This window comes from Protopterus annectens, chromosome 8.part0 (assembly GCF_019279795.1).
Source record: "Protopterus annectens isolate FY-2018-M chromosome 8.part0, PAN1.0, whole genome shotgun sequence".
NCBI classification, from domain to species: domain Eukaryota; kingdom Metazoa; phylum Chordata; order Ceratodontiformes; family Protopteridae; genus Protopterus; species Protopterus annectens.
The window spans coordinates 576,644,858-576,670,299 of record NC_056741.1 but is presented as its reverse complement, the minus strand read 5'-3'; the positions used below and the strand labels follow the sequence as shown (position 1 = coordinate 576,670,299).

The 25,442-nt window shown below is 41.8% G+C and overlaps 1 protein-coding gene across 7 annotated transcripts in view; it reads left to right on the top strand.

Moving 5' to 3' along the window:
- The window catches only part of ADAM15 (ADAM metallopeptidase domain 15), a 1,588,574-nt gene that overhangs the window by 1,399,170 nt on the left and 163,962 nt on the right, over positions 1-25,442 (top strand). For 5 of the 7 annotated variants that reach the window (XM_044080071.1, XM_044080073.1, XM_044080069.1 and 2 more), the window contains one exon: positions 20,120-20,197. The exons of the other annotated variants lie outside the window; for them this stretch is intronic. In XM_044080071.1, the coding sequence (XP_043936006.1) occupies positions 20,120-20,197 (78 nt within the window). The remainder of the gene's footprint in view (positions 1-20,119; positions 20,198-25,442) is intronic. 7 annotated transcript variants of the gene reach the window in all.

Sequence of the window (25,442 nt, the reverse complement as noted above, 5' to 3'; positions counted from 1 at the left end):
ACTTTGCGTCTCTCTGTATATAAAACGCTATAGTCAGTGGGTGTAGCAATTTCAATGATCAGTGCTACTTTTGTGCTCTTTTCATGCACTACTATATCTTGTTTCCTCGCGTCTGTTTTTTGAACTGTTGGTAGTTGGGTGATCCCGTGTGATATAAATGTCATCATTTTCTGTAATGTTTGTGGCTCATGTTTCCAGTGTTTTTCAGCTACTTCAGTATTATAATGTTTGCACAATCCCCAATGTAACAATTTTGCCACATAATTATGCCTTTCGTTATACAGTCTTTCTGCCATTAGTGTATCACAACCAGCAACAAGGTGTGCAACTTTTTCCAATTCTCTTTTAGAAAAACTACATTTGTCTGTTTCTCACACATGTTCAATGGACTTTGTAAACCAAACGTGTACATAATTCACTGTATTGGACTGTGACGCCCCACCACTGGACCAATAATCAAGGAGCCTCTGTGACGCCCCTGCTCTGGCCCAGTAATGAAGGAGACTCAGTCCTTACCACTGGCAACAGCGGGGATCGTACACACTGGGAGGATGACAAATACACACACAGTAAAGTGCATTTTCCCTTAAGAGCACACAGAGATCACAGTCAGTCTGGGTCTGGTTTCTCCCTCTTTCTCCAGATCCCCAATAAGACTCCCCACTGGCACAGCTATAGGGTTGAGATCTCAGTTGAGTGGCCAAACCAAGATCTCCAGTACCCTCTCTGTCCAACCAGTGCTCCGTGTCCCTGTCCAAGCAGCTGACAAACACTCTTTGAGGTTTGAGTTATACACACACACACACACACACACACACACACACACACACACACACACACTTGGGAAAGGTGGGCACAGGTTTACTAGCTATGCCCCCTTTTGTCCAGACTATAAGGTAGTTATTACTGCCACCAGCCACCTCCTTATCATCTACTTTAAGGCCCTTAACAAAGGGTGTCCAATCTTACTGTGTAATGTTAAGACAAGTGGTAGTTTGACCAAGAGCAAGGCTATTAGGAGTGGCCTACACAGTGTCACCAAATAAATATGCAAGCACTCTCAGAACTTGAGTATCTCTAGACAGATCAGCCACAAAGAAAGATTTAAATATATTTAATAATAAATAATAAAAGAACAAGAAAATACTTGGTACATAATTACAGTGACATCAGAGTTCAAAATCACAGGAAATATTTAAAACAACCTGGCAGGACAGTCTCAAGTAAATAATACTGTTCCCTAGACTGACTTACTCATAGCAAGGCAGATGTGTGGTGAATGGATCTTGTCAGGTCCAAGACAGAATACAGAATGCTGAAAGAGACGTCTTAAATTAATGTCTCAAATATTACAGCTGGGATACTTTGCAGAATGACAATTTCTTGTCATCTGACTCCTAGTTCCCAGGCTCAAAACAACTATTGAAGGCAGCTGGTAGCATTTAGCATCTACCCACAAATATATATAGAGAATGTTTTTGCCTCAGATCAGAGGCAGATCCTGGAAGTCATAAAATAGTAAAACACTTCGGAAACAATACAGAAAACCTCTCAGCACAGACATTGTACCTCCTTGCTGCCATATAGCAATTTAATTTCAGCTATTTTTCTGAAGTTAACCTGCATTCCAGTTTCCACTGTTTGAATATACATTTAAACAGTTACAGTAGTGCATGTACATTTCTGTTCTTTTCCAGTAAGGCATGCTGTGGTTACTTTTCAAGCACTTTGCAAAAACCTTTATCAACACACGTCTGTACAAACAAGTTGAATATACACAACATACAGTTCTAACACCAACGTCTTATATGAATCATGTTGATATTCACAAGTGACATAACTGTTTACAAAATTCCAGATAGTTGGGCTTGGCAGTATTTTGTGACATGGGCCAACCAAAATTTACCATTCGTGTTTTTGTTTAAATTCACCTTTCCTTAACCATTCCTGCATTCAGGAAATTGCTAAACGTGGTAATGAATACTGACCAACCAAAAATATTCACAACAAATCTGACTCCAAAGTTTAAAAGGCTGAATATTTATTAACTAAATGAAACACAATCAAACTAAAAGACACACGTTCATAAGCGCTTTCGTCCCTTTCAAAGAGACTTCATCAGATAAAAAACCTTGTCATCTTCTTTATGTACACATCTTTTCTATTTCCACAATTAAAATCAATAAATTATATAAATATTTAAATAAATCCTTAAAAGGCCCTTTCCTGCAAATGTGCAACAATATAATATATGTAATGCACTAGTATCTAATAAAATGTTAAAAAAATGCATTTATTTAAAACACCTTCTCAGGTTCTTTTAAATCCAAATGTAAAGAATAAAAAGAAAAACTTTTTTGTCATTACTGTTATAAAATGTCTGCTTTTTCTTTTTAAACTGATGTAATTGAAACTTGATCATTAAGACCAGGGGTAGTGTGGCATTAAGCCTCAGCTGCCAGACTAGTTCTCTTTTCAAAGTAGTTTTTGCCATTCACCTCCTCTAGGATTGATCTTTGTATTTTGTAAAATACCAGATGTGAATTTTTTAAAGTTACTGCATGTGCAAGAATGTTTATACAGGGCACTTGTTTCTTTCTTGTTACCTGTATCGTACAGATGTTCATACATTCTTACTGTTAGTGCCTTTTTGGTCTTTCCAATATAGAAAGCCAAACATTTGTCACATTTAGCTAAATAAACTATTCTGCTGGTAGCACAATTACCGTTTTTAACAAAACACCTTAGTGTGTAACATGTTGTCCAAAAATATACTTTTTCCTTTGTAATATAAACACATTGTTTACAACTATCACAAGGCAATGTTCCCTTGTCTGAATATGTGTGATAAACCATTCCTGCGTTCAGTCCTGATCAACATGAGGTTGTTCCAAGAGTTGTCTATGCTTGCATCTATATTTATGCATTTTCCACATTTCTTGCTTTCTCATCTGATCCTTCACCTTATATTCTTTCTTTTGTTTTTTGGCGCATTCAGTTGCTGCCTGATTTTCATCTACTTCTGGTTTGTTTTCCATTCCTGTTTGATGTTGATATGCTTCTGCTAAACTAAGCAGAGTAGTCACCTTAAACTGATTCTCCTCATGTTTCAAAACTTTCACTATGTTTGAGTTTTGTGAGGTAAGCAAATATGTATGCAGTCCCACGATTACAGATCTATACATATTATCAGTTTCGAGGAGGCGCATACCTCCTTCAGAATGGGGGATATATAATCTTGGTATGCACTGATATTTATAAATCATTTGTTGAGCATGAAGCATCCTTCTTGTTTTCCTGTCCAGCCTATCCGACACCTTTTGGGGGCCAGTCGATCACTCCAATACTGTAAGTTAAGACAGGAAGAGCAAATTGGTTTGTAGCTTGGACTTTATTCCTAGATTTCAACGCTGTTTTCAATATTAATTTAAGTCTTCCAAAATATTCCTTACTAATTTTTATTCACATTTGTTCATGTGTTTTTGTTGATCCTACATAAGTTCCCAAATACTTATACACTCCCTCTTGCTCAAGTTCTTTTGTATCACATTCTTGTTCCAAACTGATGTTTTCTTGGTGCTGCAGCTTTCCTGCTTTAAAGGTTGCTTTTGCACATTTATCAAGACCAAATGACATTCTTGCATCATCTGAAAAAAGCTTTGACCACTTGCAGTTGTGCTTTCAGTTCCTCATTTAATGAACTATACAGTTTTAAATCATCTACAAAAAGAATCGTCTACAAAAATAATTTGAGAAGTCTTCACACTTCGTTTTCTGGGAGCCAAGTTGTAGCCATGACCTAATCTGTTAAGTAGGCAGCTTAATAGGTTAAGGGCAAGACAAAAGAACAGCAGTGACAGAGAGTCACCCTGTAATGTCCCTCTTTGAATTTTTATCCCTGGAATAATAATTTGTCCTTTATAATGGTCTAACTGCAAAGAGGTTTGCCATTGTTTCATGGTTGCTGTAATGTAACTGATCAGTGTAGGGTGTATTTTATAGATTTTTAAGCACTCTTTCATCCATGAATGTGGGATACTGCCTGATGCTTTTTTGTAGTCTATCCACACCATACTTAGATTCTTCCCCCTTTTAGAGTGCTCCATTATGACTTTATTTGACAATAAATAGGTTCATAGGTTCATACTAGGCTATCTGCCCTAGGGCATTTATAAGCCTAGCCAGAGTGTGTTTGGCTTTCGCCACCCATTTTAAATTAATTTTGCTATGCCCTTTTTCAAGGTTAGTATACTGTGCCTCTGTCTAACAGTGACACAGAAGTGATACACGGGGTAAACCTACGATCTCCCATCCACTCATCAAGATTCCTCTTGAAGAGAGTCAATGAGGGACTCTGCCTAACCTGGACTGGGATTTTATTCCAGAGTGAAGGGAGCCTCTGGGTTATGAATCTGTCCCTCCAGCATGTCCTATTTATTTCAGTGCTGAGGTTCAAGACTCTCGAGTGCGTAGCTCGATGGGATTTGGATTTTCTGAGGTGCAGCATGTCCATTAATTCCGGGTTGGACATGGCTTTATACGTCAGGCACAGATCGCCTCTGAGCAGGCGGTATGCCACTGAGTAGAGCTGGAGTTTCTTTAACCGGGCAGCATATGGCATCTGTTTGAGCCCTTTGATCCTCTTGGTGAGGTACTTTGGGGTCTTTCCAGTTGCTGCAGGTGTCTGGTAAGGTACATCCCAAAAGGGGCATTGTGCTCAATTATGGGCCTGATGAGGGATGAGTAAAGAGGCACGCTGACCTCCCCTGATCTAGATGTGAATCCCTTCATGATTAGGTGGGCTATATAAAATGTTTTTCTAACTACTTTGGCCACGTGGTTGTCAAATGAGAGATTGCTGTCAACTTGGGTCCCCAGGTCCCTAATTACTTCTTCTGTACTTGATGGATTACCACCTATGTGGTAATTTGTGGGCACTTTGTTTTTGCCAAAGGGGATGACTATACACTTTTTGGCATTTAGCTTGAGGCCATGGCTCTGGCACCAGTTGTCTGTTTCTATTAAGCCCTTTTGGAGGATGCTTGTGTCGGCTGGAGAGTCGATTATGGCGCCCAGTTTGCAGTCATCTGCGAACTTGGTCAGCCACAGTCCCTCTGTGTTGGCCTGTACCTCCGAGAAATATATACCGAACAAGAGAGGTCCCAGGACTGAGCCTTGTGGGATGCCACTTGTAACTGGTTTGGAGTCTGACATGGCTCCAGCAATTCTAACCATGTGGGTTCTGTCCTTGAGCCAGTTTGCAACCCATCTAGTGACATAGGGGTTTATATTTAAGCTGGTGAGCTTATCTATAATGCCCGAGTGGGGTGTTGTATCGAAGGCTTTTGCGAGGTCCAGGTAGGCTGTGTGGACCACCTTCCCCTTGTCAATGGCCTTGGTGACTGTTTCAAAGAAATCGAACAGGTTTAAGAGGCAGGATTTGCCCATAACAAAGCCGAACTGGGTAGGATCCAATGTCTGTAGGTCCCCAATATCTTTATTTATGAGGTCCATGATGATCCTTTCCATAGCTTTGCAGACCAAGCTAGTCAGGCTTATGGGGCGATAGTTTCCAGGATCCGTTGAGGCACCACCTTTGTGGAGAGGGACCACTGTTGCTGTACGCCACTCTTTGGGTACATATCCTGTAGTAAGGCTGAGATTGAACAGTAGTTTTATGTTTGGGTTTAGCTCTTCTTGGAGTTCATGTAGGACGCAGCCCGGGACACCATCTGGTCCCATTGATGCTGTGTTTTTTTCTTTGGAGAGGGCAGCTCTTACCTGAGCATCTGAGATGTCAGGGGGGCAGCACTCTGCTGGGATAGATATTTGCCCTTTTGGTGGGGAGAAGTTTGCGCTGAACCTGTCAGCTAGGATGTTGGCAATGTCTGTGGGTTTGATGTATTTTTTGTCATTTTGGACTAATTCTTAGCATATCTGGGAATTCCCACCCAGGTTCCTAACATAACTAAAGAAAACCTTGTGATTATCCTTAGTGTCCTGTGCAATTTTTCTCTCGAAGCTGGCCTTAGACGATTTTATGAGTGCCCGTAGTTTTTTGCTAATACTGATCAGAGATGCCTTCCCTTTTTGGGATTTTGCTCTATCATGTAGTAGCTTCCTCCTTCTATTGTATAGTTTGTTTATGGCTGGGGTCCACCAGACAGGACGTCTGCCTTTGGAGGATTGGGTCTTGGTTTTATTTGGGATTGCATGATCCATGCATTCCTGAAGGTGTTCATAGAATGCGTTTATAAAGGATTCTGCAGTCTGGGCTGTATTTTCCACAGGCTCGGGGGCTTTGAAGGATTCCACCTCGGTTTTGAGGAGTGTGAAATTTGCTTTAGAGAAGTTTTTCACTGTAGTTTTCTGGGCAGGGGGTGGGGTCGGGATGTGAATATCCAGTGAGATTAGTTTATGGTCTGATCTTACCAGTGGGGGATACATTTCTGGTCTGGAGCATAGAGTCCCCATGTTGGTGATGATCAGGTCCAGTATATTTTCCCCTCTTGTGGGAGTGGTAACAAGTTGGTCCATAGCATTTGAGTTTATAAATTCTAGGAACCTTTGGGCTAGGGGGTTGGAGCTAGAATAATGCTCTCAGTCTATGTTTGGGTAGTTGAAGTCGGCCAATATAATGGTGTTTGGAGAGACCTTCATATTTTCCAGTGTCCTCAGGAAGTTCGAGTGGGGATGTTCTTCATCTCACATTGCTGCAGTCCTTACACTTGGGTAGTCCGCTGTCCTCGGTCGGCCCGAATATCAAAGTATAAGGCTGACGTCGTTCAGGGCGCATTTGTCTGACGTCAGGACGTCAGGGTACAAATGCGCATGACCGACGTCATATCCTCAGTCTTTTTTGCCGCATGGTCCGATGCAGAAGCAGTATTGCAAGTGCCGGTTGGCGTTCTGAGATTTTTCGATTTAGAAGTTTCAGACCGAGTTCAAAGTTGGCTAAGTACCCGTTGGGAATATTTTAGTTTTTCTTGCCTCAGTCATTTACCGGATGTCAGAAAAAGTTAATAATTGCATTTCTTGTGGGAAACAGATACCGCATAGAGATTATCATACTTTGTGTATTCCTTGCTTAGGGCCTGAGCACGACGTTGTTGGCTGTCGCTCTTGTGCTAGATTTAATAAACGCACTATAAAGAGAAGGTTGGATTGTGCAAGGTTAGTCTTTGGGAAGCGGTGCAACTATAAAATGCCGTCGGATGCTCCGACGCCCGCTTCTTCGAAGAAGCGCAAGGACAAGGCAGTTAAGCCTAGGCTGGAAGTACCGTCTGTACCAGACGCCGGTTCTTTAGAGGTGTCGGTGGAGCCGGTGGCTCCACCGGAGGTTTCTTTGTGTTCCCAGAGTGAGACCTTATTATTACAAGATGTGGCCTCTCAGGAGACTAGTCAGGCTGAGGGGGCTTCTCATGTTACTATACTCCCCTCCCTTCCTAAGGTGGCTAGGCACTCTCCTTCTGTTTCAAAGGCTTCCCCCAGGGGCAGGCCAGGTTTAGCTTCAGTTGGTGTTACCCCTAGCTCTTCAGGTACTGTGCCCAAGAAGCATATGCATAAAATGGCAGAAGATTTGATTACTTTGATTAGGGGTTCTATGCCCCTTCCTGATAAGAGGCCTAGGGTGGAGCCTGAGCTGGGGGGTTTTGAGCAGGCTTCAGATGTTTCAGAGTCTTCGGCTGAAGACTTGCAGGAGTACTCTCCTTATTCTGATTCTGATGTGGATGATTCTACTCCTTCTGCTACTCCTCCTGAGGATTTTTCTTTTTCAGAAACTCTTCATTCCATGAGGGAGCATTTTAAGTGGGAAGGTCAGGACTTCTCTGATTCCAGGAAAAGGCTTCGGGAATTTCTGTTTTTACCCCAGCATAGGCCTTTGGCTATACCTCCTGTTTTGGCTGTTGTGGAAGATGTTTTTACAGAAGCCTCTCTTAATCCTGATTCTTTGCCTCCTGCTCCTGTTAAGCCGGATAGGTATTACAGGGTGCCTGAAGCTCATAAGTATCTTTTTAAGAGTCCTAGGGCGAACCCAGAAACTGTTAGCCAGGGGCCTAAGGGTGTTAAGGCTTCTGTTGTTAAGAATCCGGTTCCTGCAGACAAAGAGGCTAGGGCCTTGGATAGATGGGGAAAGAAAGTCTATACTTCTTCCACTCTTGCTATGAGGGCTCTGAATTGCCAGTTTCACATGTTGAAATACCAAAATTATCTCCTTTCACAGTTGAAGTCTAAGGTTGATGCTCTGGCAGTAGGTATGGATTGTAAGGAGTTGCAAGATTTAGTGCATGTTTCTGAACAGGTGGGTAAGCATTCTTTGCAATGTGGTTTTGATGCTGTACAGGCCTCGTCTAGGGTGGCTGCCACTGGGTCAGTTCTTCGCAGGCACGCCTGGCTGAGGGATCAGAATTTGGCTGAACATGTTAAAACAAGGATTTTAGATGCTCCTTTACAATCTGACGTGTTGTTTGGTCCTCCTGTTGAGACAGTTTTAAAGAAAATGGAAGACAAGGCTAAGTCTATGCAGACTGTTAAAGATTTTTTGCAGGTCCAGCCTCCAAAGTTTAGTAGAAATTGGCCTACTAAAGGGTGGACGTATCCTTCTTATGATTCACAGTCTAGGGGTAGATCTAGACGTGGTAAGGGCAGAGCCCAGGGCTCTTTCAGGCCTAGAACAGGGAGTTCTCCTGCACAGGCTTCGGGTGAGGGCAGGGGTCAGTCCTTTCGTAAGCAGACCCAATGACCTACCTTTTCAGCTGCCAGACCCTGCTCGTCTGGCAGCACCTTTGGGAGGAAGGTTGGCACTTTTCAAAGAAAATTGGTGTTTAATTACCCAGGACAGATGGGTATTGGATATCATACACCACGGCTACAGGTTTTATTTCCATACCTTGCCTCCTTTCAAAGGCATGCCAGACGTTCCTCCTCAACAAAGAATAGAGGCTCACAAACAGGTTTCTCTGTTGCTCCGACTAGGGGCCATACAGCCGGTCCCTCTGCCAGAAGTGGGCCTAGGATTTTATTCTCGCCTGTTCCTAGTACCAAAGAAGGGGAACACGTGGAGACCAGTTTTGGATTTATCTATCCTCAACACTTATCTGGACATTCCCAAGTTCAAAATGTTGACATTGCAGCAGCTTTTACCTCTGCTGGGCAAAGATCATTGGATGGTAACTTTGGATCTCAAGGAGGCTTACCTTCATGTTCCTATCAGACTAAGTTGCAGAAAGTATCTGCGTTTTCGAGCTGGGAATTCTCACTATCAGTTCTCTGCATTGCCCTTTGGCTTATCTACTGCGCCCAGAGTGTTCACGAAAGTTCTGGCTCCAGTGATAGCTTTCTTCAGACTAAAAGGAATACAGATCTATCCTTATTTGGACGACTGCCTAATTCTGGCTCAAGGAAGAGAAGAGCTCCTTCATCATTTGGAATATGTGATAGCAGTGCTAAGATGCCTAGGGTATTCTGTGAATGAAATAAAGTCCAGTCTAGTACCCTCTCAAGACATGTGCTTTCTGGGTGTGAGACTGAATACAGCATCCCAGATGGCCTTTTTAACCCCGGACAAACAAAAGAGTCTATCCCTTTACTTCCATCAACTATCTCATCAGTCCGGGCTGACTGCAAGGACAGTCCTTCAAGCCTTAGGGTTCATGGCATCTTGTATTCTGGTGCTTCCCAATGCCAAACTGCATATGAGGAAGCTACAATGGTACCTCAAAAATGTATGGACACAGCACTGCCAGGATCTGGACACTGTCATTCAAATAATACCTTGCATTCAAAAGGAATTTTTGTGGTGGGCTCAGGAATGTCACCTAAACGAGGGACTCTCTGTGACCCGGCCAGAGGCGAGTCAGATTTTAACGACAGATGCCTCAGACAAAGCTTGGGGAGCTCATCTCAATGGAAAGTGGATACAAAACAAGTGGCCTGTCAGACTACAACATCTACATATCAACATGAAGGAGATGTTAGCAGTCCAGTTTGCATTAATTGCTTTCAAGGAATTCCTTCTTCCAGGGCAGGTGTTGATTCTAACAGACAACACAACTGTCATGTGGTACATCAACAAGCAAGGGGGAATGCATTCTTATCCTCTATGCAGGCAAGCAATGATTTTGTGGGAGACTGCTCTCAGTTTACAGCTCAATCTTCAGGCAAGGTTTCTGCCAGGAGCACAGAACTCCTTAGCAGATGTGTTGAGCAGACGAATTATGGATCCCCACGAGTGGAAATTGGATCCTCATGTATTTCAGAAATTGACAGTGTCATGGGGAACTCCAGACATAGATCTGTTCGCTTCTCCACTAAACCATCAGCTGCCAAAGTTTTGCACAAAAGGTTTCATCCCACAGCTTGGAGAGTGGATGCTCTTTCTTTCAATTGGAGCAATCTTCATGTGTACGCCTTTCCACCTCTGCCTCTCCTCCCAAAGGTACTTCTGAAAGTCAGACAGGACAAGCCAAGGATGATCTTAATAGCTCCGGATTGGCCTCGACAACACTGGTACCCATTACTGAGAAGTCTGGTACGGAAGCCTCCATGGCCTTTGCCTTCGATTCCACACCTGTTGTCGCAAGAGGACAGCCATTTGCTAAATGTCAAGCTTCACTCTCTGCACCTAACAGCCTGGCATATTCTGTTTTGAGCCATAGTGGGCCTCCACTTCCTCAGCAAGTATTGAATGTTATTTTGGAAGCTAGGAGGCCTAGTACAAGGAAAGTGTACGCAGACAAATGGAAGAGATTTTTGTTTTGGAGTGCAGCAAAAGGTTTTGATGTTTCTGAGCCTAATTTGTGTGTGGCTCTTCAATATCTTACTGAGTTACTAGACAAAGGTTTGTCTTTCTCTTCTATTAAAGTTCATGCTGCAGCAATTTCAGCTCACTATGATTGCAACCCACCATTGTTTTCTCATCCTTTGTTCAAGCAATTTCTTAGAGGGGCAAAGAATATAAGACCCCACGAAGAGCTCCTACTCCTGCTTGGGATCTCAATTTTGTGTTGGAGAAACTCACTCTACAACCTTTTGAGCCTGCAGCTACTGCTGAGTTGAAATATTTATCATGGAAGACTGCTTTTTTGTTGGCCATTACCTCTGCGAGAAGGGTTTCTGAATTACAGGCCCTTATGGCGGTTGAGCCTTTCTTAATTTTCCATAAGGATAGGGTATCATTACGTACTAATCCTTCCTTTATGCCTAAGGTGGTTTCTAGTGTGGCTTTAAACCAAACTATTCATTTGCCTACTTTTTATGCAAATCCCCAAAATAAAGGGGAAAAGATTTTGCACACTTTAGATGTCCACAGGTAGTTGCGTTATTATTTGGACAGAACTAAAGGGTTCAGGCAGTCTCAGCAGTTGTTTGTTTCTTTTGCTTTGAGTTCTCAGGGCAAGCCTGTATCAAAACAAACTATTTCTAAGTGGATTGGGTTTTGCATTGCTTTCTGTTATTCCCATCATGGCAAGGAGATTCCAGCTGGGATTAGGCCTCATTCCACTAGGGCTACTGCCACTTCAACAGCTTTTTTGAGGGGAGTGGCAACGAAGGATATTTTGGAGGCAGCTACTTGGAGTTCTGTGCATACTTTCTCTAGGCATTATCACCTGCCACTTTACTCTAAGTCCAGGGCTGGTTTTGCCACTGCTGTTTTGCAGGGCATTTTGGCAGCTCCTGCTTCCTTGTAGTTAGCCATCCTCCATTACCTCTGCTTTGGGATTCTACCCAAGTGTAAGGACTGCAGCAATGTGAGATGAAGAACATAGTACAGTTTTGTACCTACCATAAATGTAGATGTTCAAAGATCCACATTGCTGCAGTCCACTTTACCCTCCCTCCTTCCCCTCTGTAGTTAGAGGTGGTTGTGTGGGTTGGGTTGTACATTTTGTGTATATTGTATATATTGTACATATAGTTAGTACAAGGGTGGTTGATTGGTTGTTTGCTGTCTTTTGGTTTTGACCTTTATTTTTAGGGTCTTCTGACATCTGGGGCAAGAAAAGACTGAGGATATGACGTCGGTCATGCGCATTTGTACCCTGACGTCCTGACGTCAGACAAATGCGCCCTGACCGACATCAGCCTTATACTTTGATATTCGGGCCGACCGAGGACAGCGGACTACCCAAGTGTAAGGACTGCAGCAATGTGGATCTTCGAACATCTACATTTATGGTAGGTACAAAACTGTACTTTCCTGGGTTTGGGAGGGTGGTCTGTAGCAGGCAATAAACTGGAAGGCAGTTTTACCCACTGTTAGTTGCACATGGATAGTCTCTGATGCTTCGTGCTGTGCCACCAACCTGGAGGTGTGGGTATCTTTGACGAATATTGATACTCCTCCTTTTGTGGTTCGGTCCAAGTTTTGGGGCCGAAAAGCATGGTATGAGGTATAACCTGGTAGTGCTGGGGTGCTCTCGGGAGCCTTGAACCAGGTTTCCTTTACTGCACAGATATCGATGTTCTCCATGCTAAGGAGAGTTTCGAGTGCGTGCATGTTGAGGTTTAGACTTCTGGCGTTGAGCAGCATTACTCTTAGTTTCTTATCCCTTGTGATACCTATGGAGGTGGGTTTGTCTTTTGAGCCTTGCCTAAAAAAGGCACTATGGGGGAAGCAAGAGCCTTTGCCAATATCCGAAAGCCCAGGGGTGACAGGTGCAAGCCATCCCTAGCGAAGCATCGTGGCTTGTCGAGCATGTCATCCCAGGCTGACAGGCATTAGATCCCCTTTGAATGACACCAATACTTAAGCCAGTTGTTGAAATTGATCATCTTATCTTCATATTGTGGCATCATTCTTGGCGAGGGTAAGATGCTACTCAAGGTCAGGGTCATACCAGCCTGGGCTACATGCTCAGAGAGCTCCTCTATGTCTCTTTTCATGTAGTCCAGGGAGGTACGTCTCAGGTCATTCACACCAGCATGGACAATGACTGAGTCATATTTGTACTTGCCTTGGAGTGACCTGAGTGCTTGTGTTATGTGGTGGATGCTAGCGCCCGACAGGCAGTTCACTGTGACCTTCTCCTTGTTCAGCCTGGTGAGCGGGACGTCAGTGTGCCTGACGATAGAGTCACCTATTACAAGTGTATCAGGTGTGTTGTTTAGCCTTTAGGGCTGTGACTGTTCGGCACACTGGCTTTGTGAGCTGTGTGTTGCACGTGTTTTGTTTTGGGGTAATGATCCATTTATTACCATTTTGTTCTATTTCCACAACTGAGTTTTCTTCTTCTTCTAAATTACTAATTGTAAGCCCGACCAACTTTCTAAATTCTGAGTGTTATTTTGTCTCTTTAGCTGAAAAGAGGGTTATTTCATCTTGTAAAGTGCCAATTTACAGAATCGTAACACTATGTTTTGACATTGTTTCAGATCATTGCTTGAACCATGTCAATGTAAAGTGTGGAATTTTCAAGTGTGGAACTGAGCCGTCATGAAGTTCCTATTCCTGTAGAAGAAAGCTTAAAAGGAAATCCATGATTATATGATGCAAAGATTGAGAGACACATGCTCTTCTTATTCAACTGTGAAGAAGTGGTGTGCAAGCTTTCAGCATGGATATTTCAAGACCAAAGATGCAGCAAGGTCTGGGAGGCCTCAAATGGTGTCAACTCCTGAAATTGTTAACCATTTCCATGACCTCTGATTTTGACAGATTGGTGAATATCGGCTAAAGCAATTGCTGAGACACTACCGATATCCAGGGAATATGTTGCGTTTATAATCCATGGGCAGCTGGGTATCCAGAAGCTGTCAGCTGAGTGGGTGCCCAAATGTTTAAATGTCAATGAGAAAAGAGGTTGAGTGGACACTTCCAAGTTGATTTTTCAGCATTTCGTTGAGCTGCTGCCAGCTTTTTTAAATAACTAGCTGTTGTTGATGAAACAGGGTTATACCACTATGATCCTGAGAAAAAACAACAGTCCATGCAATGGTGGCATTCAGGTTCACCAAAGCCAAAGAAGTTCAGGACCCGAAAGTCAGCAGGAAAGGTCATGGCCACATTGTTTTGGGTCAGGAAGGATTGTAGTGACTGATATCTTCCAAGGGGCCATACAGTTAATGCAGAATATTACTTTAATTTACTGTGCTGATTTAAAGGAGGCATTGAAAGAAATTGGAGAGGGAAACTGTGGAAAGGAGTTCACTTTTTGCAAGACAATACACGTGTTCACAAGACTGGCAATACGATGGATGTTTTGACAAAATTCTTTTACTTCTTCTATCCATTTAGCATCTTTGTTATGTTCCACAGGATCCTCATAGATGTTTCTAAATGTATCTATTTCTTCATTTTTTTTTTTTTTTTTTGTATTTATTTATTTATTTATTTAGGGTGGTTCAATTCTTTTTGCCAATTCTGTTTAAAACTTTTTGGATCATCAATAAATTGCTTTTACTTTTCCTTTATATTTATCTACATATTTTCCAAGTTTTTCTGTCTGATGATATTTTTGGTTTATTATTTACGATAGTGCACAATAGATCCTAATCTGTTGTCATACTACATGTTGCTTTTATCACATCTGTCTTTGAGTATTTTTGTTGATCTGTTCTTTCTATACTCTTCTAACAGTGACGCTTCATGTCTTAATTGCTTTATAGTTTTCTCTTTTCGATACTTCCATGATGGCATTTGATTTCTCCCCTTCCTTTTCCTTACTACCCTGTCTTCTTGTGGTAAGACTTTATCTGTTATTAATTTAGCTGGACAGTAATATATCCCATTTACTTCTGTTGTATCACATGGATCTCTGTAGACTGTCCTAATTACCATGTTCATTTGTTTTATCAAATGTCTTAACTTTTTGGGTTTTATTGACCTTCTGTGGTGTATTACTTTCATTGAGCTTAATATGTCTATCCACTTCTGTTAAGTCAAGCAACTCTTCTCTTAGATCATTTTCTTCTAAACTGTGCACACATTCTTTGTTCCCCCTTTCCTGGGGGCATTCTGTACAAAGTTAGAGCATCCTCCTGTGCCACGTTCTCTTCAGTTTCATCCTGTGTCATCCGTTGCTCTTTCATATGGGAACTCACTGGTCTATCACTCCACAACACTGACTACATCAGAGTTGCCACAGTTTCCTGTTTCTTCCCTTGCTATGCAACTCCAACTGAATGTTTGTACTTGTTTCCTATGGAAGGTGCCAAAGTCTTTTCATATGGCAACTGATCAGATGCTTCCTCCTCCACTAATATCTCCTTAATTTGGGTGTCCATTGATCTATCCTGCTGTGATGTTGTCTGAGTTAAATTTTCTACACTAAATCCTTCACAGGTAATCCATAACCTCAGTTTCAATTTCTTTTAACTTCTCCATTACTAAAATCCTCTTTTTTACTTTTCGTCTTTGTTTTCTTATTTTTTGTATTGTAAAATGTTCCATGCTCGGATGGGATGCCCTTGCCTGTATTTCTCTCCAAATATCTTTGGTGCTGCTGTTTTTGTATTGATTAGATTTGCTTTCTCCTTTGCTTAAATATGCATTATAGTAAATCTCTTTTTCTTTCCCATGTCCATATTTCATTTTCAGATGTCTCCTGCTCCTCCTGTTTCTCTTTACTTTGGGGACTCGTTGTTCTATCATGCTGTGATATAACCTGTGTTAGACTTTCTACACCAAATCTTTGATTTTGCAAGTATTCCATAACTTAAACTTTTATTTTTTTTAACTTCTGCTTTACTAATCTTCTGTTCTGTGTTCCCTCTTTATAATCTTATTTTTTGTATTGTGAAATTTTCCAAATCTGGATGCCTTTGCCTGTTATTTCTCTTTGAATATCTTTGGGGCTGCCTTTTTTGTGTTGATTAATTTGGCTTTCTCCTTTGCATAGATAATGCACCATATCAGATCTCTCTGTCTTTCCCGTGTCCATATTTCTTTTTTATACCTTTCAAAAATTTCTATATTTTCTTCTTTGTATTTTGGCACTTCCTCAGTTGCTTTTTTTTCCAAATGGGCCAATGTTTCTTGGTCTGTATAGTGTTTTTCATGGATCTGTTGCATTAATAAACACAAATTTGCATTTGAAGCTTCTGGCAGTTTTTCTTGTGGAAGTATTTTTCTTTCCTGTAATTTCTCTTGTAATCTTTTTGTATATTGTCTGTCTGGACATTCTGGGCTTCTTGCATAATAATAACAATACATAATTTATTTCTTATCCTAAATAGTCCACTCTATTACCTGTATGTCTCTTTTTTGGTCTGTCATTTTTTTGTGATTTTTGTGGACTGCTACTTCCTTCTACAAGGTGTGTGTGTGTGTGTGTGTGTGTGTGGGGGGGGCAGCAGTCTCCCCCTGTACCTGGCCTAACCCCATTGTAGGAATTTTTCCATGTCTTGAGGATTCTACGCTGTCATTGTTTCCAGTCTTGGCACCAATGTGTCTACCAGGCTTGGGCACTTTTTTATCTTGGGTCTTGTGCATCAAAATATCTTTTTTTATTTTTTAACCTGCTTATGTCCATGATATATACTATATAAAATACAGTCTATATATCAGTGTTGTCTTGGTGAGATTTTGTGAAAAACAGAGTCCATCTTGCGAAGGTACTCACCAACACTTGAGGATGAATTCATTTCCAACAATACCACTCTCCTTTGCTTGCTGATTTATTATTTCTCCAGTCAGACCCCAAAACTGTCTGTGTGGCTTTAGTTATGATGACCTATTCCCCATTATATTTAAAGTTATCCAGCCGTTCTGGATTGGATATCATCCATCATACATAAGTAAGGTGTCTGGTGAGTACATTGAAGGAGTTTAGAAAGCAGAACAACCAGAAGGAACATCAGAAGAGAGGGGCTAGACAAGAATAGTCCAAATGAATTTTGTCAGAGTTATGCTGCTAGATATCCAGATATTCATTGACTAGGGGACATATTTCCAAATTGTTTGGCACTTTAATTATTGTAGACATGTGCTGTGTTGAATTATACTGTTCCATGCGAGGACAGAGTAGTTCTTTGTGACACAGTAGGATAAAAACCTATCCGCTACCCAGGTGCCCAGAGTTTGATTAGCAGCTGGAGGTGCTGGAAGTTGAGTGGCTAAAGGTGGCTTACCCATCCTGCTGGGAGTGCTTGGTGGTCCATTCAGCTGCCTGCCATTTACAAGTGGAGGGATGCCAGTGATGAAGATCAGCAAGGAACTGAGAATGCGGATTTGGTGCTTCCAAGCAGGTGGTGATGTCTTTTTCTCTGTGTTAGAATATTCATGCATGGATGTTGAGCAAAGGAGGTTGTTGTAGTGAAGCCACTGCATTGGTTAGCACCAAACAAACTTCATGCTTCCATAGATTACTGCTTCCTTCAGTTGGTTGTTGCCTTAGACAGTTGCCATATTGCCACTGATGGGGAACAAATGGGCAGATACTAATGGTAGGATCTAGTGGTTAGCAGGTGGGAAGGCAAAAAACATTGAATGGCTCCATCAGAACATTCAATTTATATCCTGTTTTTGCAACTGTCACCACCTTTTACAGGATTCTTTATTGCTGCTTCCTTTTGCATTCAACCACTTACTCAGACTTGGGCAGGAACTGCACTTTCTGATTGCATCCCTAAACAACTTGCACCTGGGGCAGCTCCCCCCTTCACCCACCATTGCTACACTTCTGTGGTAGGCATTAACATTTTGATGGCTAAGTATCAGTGATGTGGCTGTTAGAAACATACAGCACTGGTCTTGCTTTTCTAGTGAGATTACTTCCATAAGAATCTGGTGACTAAAGCATTATGAAGATCTGTTCTGATTGTTGTCCTACCACATGGAGGATTCTCAGGTAGTGTGCATACATGTGTTGCTGGATAAAAGCCGGGGCATCCTGCAAGACAGTGGAACTGTCTGTGATCCATGCCTTGCAGAGCAACAGGTATTTCTAACTGATCACTTGTACTTTGCCCAGGGCAATCTTGGTGTTGTAAAGATGCACAAGACGATGGACTGTTTGACAAAAGACAACACTTGCTGTGAGAGCAAAAAAAGAAAATCACTGAGCACATCATATAGAGCAGGATAAACCTGATGCGGTGAGTTGGGTGATGATAATGGGTTGCCCCTTAACATCTAAAATAAATTATTACATACTAGTCTTGTGACATTCACCACATTTGCTCCACAATGGAGAATACAGCAGCAGTCCTCAGAACTTGTGTGCACATGTCTTCTAGAAGTCTAGTATCCACATCAAATTGCTGAAATCCATTGCAGCATGTATGGGTCAGTCAAAACACATTTGCATGGGTGTGCAATTATTATGAAGTACTGCACTGGTTTACTGTTTGGGCAGACAGGTTTAACTCCTGATATGTTGAGAAACCACAACTCTCTGGAATATTGTGCACATCTTGCAAACCAGTCTCTTGATGATCTGTAGATTTTCCACCAACTACTTACTGTAGTAAGTGAATTGGGCAGTTAGTAATTTTACACATGGAAAAATTGAACCATATCTTGACAGTGTAGCATAGAGAATTAATGTTGTGAACTTCTAATTAGCTCCATTTTGTAGTCCTTTGTTTGAATCCCTCAGTCTTTTTTTTACTACTGTTTGTCTCTGAAAAAAATGTTTAATCAAACAGTGCTCAGAGGTCGACTTAGAAAATAGGCATTTGGCCCTAGAGGATGTAAATGATTAATAAATTTAAAAACATACAGGAGCTTGTGCTGGTTCACTGCACTAGCAGTAGTTGTAAGCACATCTTACAAGAAAGGAATGTTGCCATTGGCACATTAATGGTGGTGGCAGTGGTATGTTCTTTGGCGACTGAAATCACCAATGTTATTGTGACAGAATGTTGCATCAGAGTTGTTTTGATACTAACATTATTTTTCAGTCCTTTTCATCTCTGGATATTTGTGAGAGAGTTTGCTATTCCCTTTGTCATTTCTAATGAAAACTCATCTAGCAAACCAGCCTAAGCAGATAACTGGTAAGTTTTCTGCCCTGCACTGTTATAAATTGGCTAAGCAGGAGCCACTTATGGATAGTAATATTTTTCTAGGTACAGTAGTTCATCTTTTGCTGTTTTCAGAGATGTCATCAACTGAGAGCCTTGTTTAGTACCTTGAAGTCAACATACAAATTCAGTTCCCTCTGCCATGTAAGTAGTAGCATCTGCAGTCTTTCTCAGTACACCATACTCTGTTTTTCAGCTAAGGGTGTGCCCTCTCTTACCTTACTCCCAGAGAACTGCTGTGAATACTGTCTGAGACTTTATATTTGCTGCACCACAGCCATGAACCTGAAAATGGGTAAGTGCTGTGCAGTCTGCATATAAATACCATGAACACACACCTGATGTGTGCTGCTTTAATCTATGATGTTTAGGTTATCCTGTACATCTCTGCTTGATCTAGGAGGTGAGCACTAGTAAGTGCTTGAAAAGGACGACAGGTTTATATGCATAACGTGTATATGGCCAGGCATCGTATGGTCACCGTGATAACTGTGTATAGTGATACAGCTGGATGTGGAGGTGGAATTTATTTTAAGAAGATTGTCTGTTTAGTATGCACACAGATTGTTGTGGACATAAGGAAGGAGTGAGTGACCCTGTGGCCACTTTGTAGTAAATGGAGATTTTTCTTGTAGTTTAAATGGTCATCCTTGTATGACACTGAGATTGGTCCAGTGACTCACAGGATACAAGAAGCACTTTTTTTTTTCTTTTATTGGCTGGTTTATGATATACCCGCTGTGCTTTCTTTCTCTTGTTATATTGAAAATTTCAGTACAACATTTTAAATCTTAAAAAAGAAAGAAGATTACCTTGCTGGAGATACAGAGCATAGCATAACATCCAGGTGAGAAGCATTACATTTGTTTTTTCCTCCTTTCAAGAATTGTATTTCTGTTATCTGGCAGGCAGCAGGATTTAAACAGTTTTAGTTTGCATGTTTCATCACTCAGAACTGCATGGCTGTGCAAGATAAATGCTTCAGTGACTCAGGTGCTAATTAACAGTCATCTATTTAAATAACCCATTTAGCACATCATTACTAGTGCTGTGAATGTCATTTTCAGTGGCAGCTGTACTAACCATCTCTCTCATACTCTCTCTTTCTTTCTTTTTTGGCACACTGTATTTGCAATGCCTGACATCTATGCAGCCTTCTCTTCAGGTATCTTCAAGGCCTGAGCCACCTTCCAAGCCTCTTCCACCTGACCCTGTATTCAAAGCACCTCAGGTAAACATGGACTTTTTGAGAAGTAAAAGACCAGGACTGTCCTGTGTAGTGATAACAACAGCTTGAGTTCTGACAAGGATGCAGCCAGGAATATTGCAGTCAATATGTACTCAGTGTTTTCACTTTTTACATTTCCCATCCCAGCAGTTATCTTCAGCCCTTGGCTTTGAAATTTAGGTGTGTGTGTGTGTGTGTGTGTGTGTGTGTGTGTGTGTGTGTGTGTGTGTGTGTGTGTGTGTGTGTGTGTGCGTGTGTGTGCGTGTGTGTGTGTGTGTATATGTATATGTATATGTATATATATATATATATATATATATATATATATATGTATATATATATATATATATATATATGTATACACACACACACATATGTGCATATATATGTATATATATGTATATATATATATATATATACATATATATGTATGTGTGTGTATAGATATATATATATATATATATATATATATATATATATATATATATATATATTTAGTCTGCATACATTGTAGCTCTTATGATTCAGGCATAGTACATTTTTCTGCTGTTAGATTTACCCTTATGTACTTAATATTTGATTATGCTACTTTTAAAGGTATATTAATCACCAAATCAATAAATTAAGTACATACTGCTATTATAACATTATAGGATTTAATCATTGTAACCTCATTATTATTACCTGTGTTGTACTTTTCAAAGGCAGTGCTCTTGATTTTAATGTCTAGATGATGTGATTATAATGGTGTAAACTTCTTAAAGTAAAACTACAGACTACACTTTGGAGGGAACCTTCAAATTTTTTCCACGATTACAGTGCATTACTTCCACCCCAGTTGTTATTGTTTAAAAAACATACAGCACATATTGAATCAGAAAGTCTGCACAGGACACCTTTTAATATCAGCTGTTAGCTTTACTGAAGTTTGAGCTCGTACTTGCACAGGGTTCACTGAACTGATAGGTAAAGGTGTCATAAACAGCTGTGCACTAAATGGGGAAGATCTGCAGTGTGTTATGAAAGACTTCTGCTCATTTCACTTCAGCAGGCTTTTACTATTACGAAATCGTAGGTGACACTACAGCAAATAATCTTTTTTTTTTTTCTGTTATCAACAGGACTTCCTCTCCAACAGCACATTTCCATATCAGACTTGATGTGGGTCTGTCCATAAAAAGAAGGCAATTCTCTATTTCTTTCACACTTCCATGATCAGTATGCAAGCTGGATCAAACTCACCAAGTAGAAATAGCTTTATTGTGATGCACTGTCAGTTTTCTTCATTTTTCTGATTTTCATTAAGTTGAAATCTGTCTTTCCTAGCTAGTTTTGTAGATAAAAAAATATTGTCCAACATGATAAGAATAAAAATGTTTTTGTCTCACCCCAGAACTTAGTATGAACAGTGTGAGCTGTACAGACAGAGCAGCATTACCATGTTGTAATGACAGAAAAAAAATAACACTTATTGGATTCATCTAAGGAGATATCCAAAGAGTAAATGGAAAAGAATTTCAGAAATGTCTGAAGGGAAGAAGGACAATATCTTCGGCCACATTCTAAATGACTGAGTCTAAGTGACTTACTGTGGTGCACGGCCTATCTGTAAAGTGGACTTAGGACCATAGGAAGTTACTAGGCTATTGTCCCTGAGGCCCTTACAAGCCTAGCCAAGAATTTAGCCCATGTTCCAACAAGTCAGCACCTGATGCCACCATCCAGCAGGGACACAAGTGGAATCCCAGGGGTGTGTTTTCTGTTCCCCATCCAGTTTTCCAGGTTGTGCTTAAAAAGCATTAATGAGGTACTCTGCTTGACATGGAGCGCAAATCTTTTCCACAACAGGGGAGTCTCTGGCACACAAATCTGTCCCAACAAGGATACCCATATCTCCAGGTTAGTAGCGCAGCATGATGCCCCGGAGATCATCCATGCGCAACTATCAGCAGGCAAAACCACATTTCAAGTCGTAGCCGGTTATAGATCGCCCACCATGTCCCAAGATGCTCACTCTGTATTCCTTGAGACATTGGAAAATGTAAAGGTCCTACCCAACACCATAATCTTGGGTGATTTCAACTACCCTGGTATAGACTGGGTGAACTACCAATGTTCCAACTCCTATGCTCAGCGATTCATAGAATTTATAAATTCAAATGCCCATGAACAACTAGTATGTCTCCCCACTAGAGGGGACAGCATATTGGATTTAATCATCGCAGATATGGGCGCCCATTGTACCACACCCGTTATCACCCCCTCTTTGGTCAGATCTGACCACAAACTGATAACCCTGGACATCATTACTCCTCCACCTCCCCCAATCAAAGAAACCATAGTCAAAAACCTTTCCAAAGTAAACTTCAAACTACTTGCATCCGAAGTGGAAAGCTTCACTATTCCCTTGCAGAAGGATAATGATATCCAGGATGTGGAATCCTACACCAAGGCACTCTATATGCATCTTCAGGATTGCATGGACCGTGCTATCCCAAATAAAACCAAGACTCCTTCCTCAAGCAAGAAGAAGCCAGTCTGGTGGACCCCGGCCATAAGCAAACTTTACAATAAAAGGAGGAGACTTATATACAAAAAAAGGCCAAATCTCAAGTAGAAAAATCATTCCTGATCAGCATTAGTAAGAAGTTGAGGGCCCTCATCAAGTCAACTAAAGCTAATTTTGAAAAGAAAGTTGCCAAGGATGCCAAGGATAACCATAAGGCCTTCTATGGCTACGTCAAAAACCTAAATGGCAATGCTCAGGTCTGTTCTGAGCTAGTACAAAATGGAACAAAATACACGGACCCTTCTGACATTGCCAACATCTTGGCTGACAGGTTCAGTGCAAATCCCCCCCCCCACCACCACCTACAGGGCCTATTACCATTGTAGGGGATTGTGTAAGTCCAGTTATTACCGATACTTTGGTTAACAAGGCTCTATCTAAAGCTAAAAACACTGCTTCCATGGGACCAGATGGTGTCCCAGGCTGTGTCATACGTGAGCTCCAAAAGGAATTAACCCCGCATCTTAATACCCTGTTCAGTCTCAGCCTCTCCACAGGATATGTGCCCATAGAATGGCGCACGGCAAGGGTGGTCCCACTACACAAGGGTGGGGCCACAACTGACCCTGGGAACTACCAACCAATAAGCCTGACCAGTCTGATCTGTAAGGCTATGGAGTGAATCATTATGGAACTCATAAATGGAGAGATTGGGAACCTCCAGTCGCTGGACCCCACACAGTTTGGCTTCGTCAAGGGCAGATCATGCCTCCTGAACCTGGTAGATTTCTTTGAGACAGTTACTCAGGCTATAGATAAGGGAAAGGAGGTACACACGGCTTACCTTGACCTTGCTAAAGCATTTGACACCATTCCCCATTCAGGTATTATTGATAAGCTCACCAACCTGGGCATAAACCCTTATGTCACAAGATGGATCACAAACTGGCTCTCAGACAGATCCCATAAAGTAAGAGTAGCGGGATCTATGTCCGAAGACCAGTAACAAGTGGTGTGCCTCAGGGCTCTGTCCTGGGGCCTCTCCTGTCCTGTTTGGCATATACTTCTCAGAAGTACAGGCAAGCATGGAAAGGCTGTGGCTGACTAAGTTTGCGGACAACTGCAAACTGGGTGCTATAATAGAGTCTCCGGCCGACATGGAGCTCCTCCAGAAGGGCCTAAATGAGACTGATGCATGGTGTCAAAGCCATGGTCTCAAGCTAAATGCAAAAAAATGCGTAGTAATCCCCTGTGGAAAAAACAGAGTACCTGCAAACTACAACATAGGAGGTAATCCTCTGAAATCTGAAGAAGAAATAAGGGATCTAGGGACCCAAGTAGATAGCTTTCCTTTGATAACCATGTTGCCAAAGTGGTTAGAAAATCCTTCTATGTGACCCATCTGATCACGAAAGGGTTTGCATTAAGATCTAAGGATGTAATGGTACCCCTCTACTCTTCCATCATCAGACCCATTATTGAGTACAATGCACCAATTGGAATGTACCTGGCTAGACATCTCCAGCAGCTGGAGAGGCCACAAAGGTACCTAACCAAGAGGATTACTGGCCTCAAACAGTTGCCCTATGCAGCACGATTGAAAAAGCTAAGACTGTTCTCTGTTGCATACCGCTTTCTCAGAGGCGATCTCTGTCTAGCGTACAGAGCCATGTCCAACCCAGAATTGTTGTGCATGCTCCATCTTAGCAAAACCAAATCTACTCGAGCTACACACTCTAGGCATATAAACCTCAACACAACAATGAATAGAACATGCTGGAGGGATAGATTCCCTTCGCAGAGACTTCCCTTACTATGGAACAGGGTCCCGATCTACATAAGACAGAGCCCCTCACTATCACTCTTCAAGTGGAACCTTGATGAGTGGATGGGTAACAGAAAGTTCACACCGGGGATCACACCAACAGCACTACTAGATAGGGGCCAAGGGTACTAGCTGCTAGTACAAGGGTCTAGGGAACTACTAAATGGGTGGTGAATACCGCACAACGTGGCTGGGCTAATATATGCATTCGGGCAGATAGCCTAGTACCAACCTATGAACAACAAGTCCTGTTGATGTCACAGACCAGGTTGAGGTTGCGGATGTGGGTTACTCGAGTGGAGCTTGACTTGTGGATATGCAGCAGTCCCATCAAGGTTGGGTCTGAGATTGCTTTTTATGCCAGACAGAGGTCACCTCTGAGGAGTCCGTAGGAGACTGAGTGGAGGGACAGGGCCTTTAGCCTGTTTGTGTAGGGTAGATGTTTGAGGCCCTGGACTCTCCTGGTGAGGAACCTCTGTGGTCTCTCCAGCTGCTGCATGTGCTTTGTGAGGTACATTCCGAATGGGACGGTGTACTCAGTAATGGGTGTTACAAGGGAGGAATAAAGGGATGTTATGATCACATTGTCCCTGGTTGAGATACCCTTACTATTGATGTGGGCCATGTAGAAAACTTTCCATACAATGGAGGCAATATTGGTGGTCAAACATCAGTTTGCTATCAACCTGGGTACCCAAGCCCCTCATGACTGATTGTGTGCTTAGGATCTCATTATTCATGTGATAATTTGAGGGGACATTACTCTCCCCAAAGGGGATGATGGTGCATTTTTTGGCATTCAGTTTAAGACCATGTTTCTCCCAGCAGTCATTTGTTTGGGTGAGACCCTCTTGGAGGATGTGCACATTCCTATGGGAATTGATGACAGCACCCAGCCTACAGTCATCTGCAAA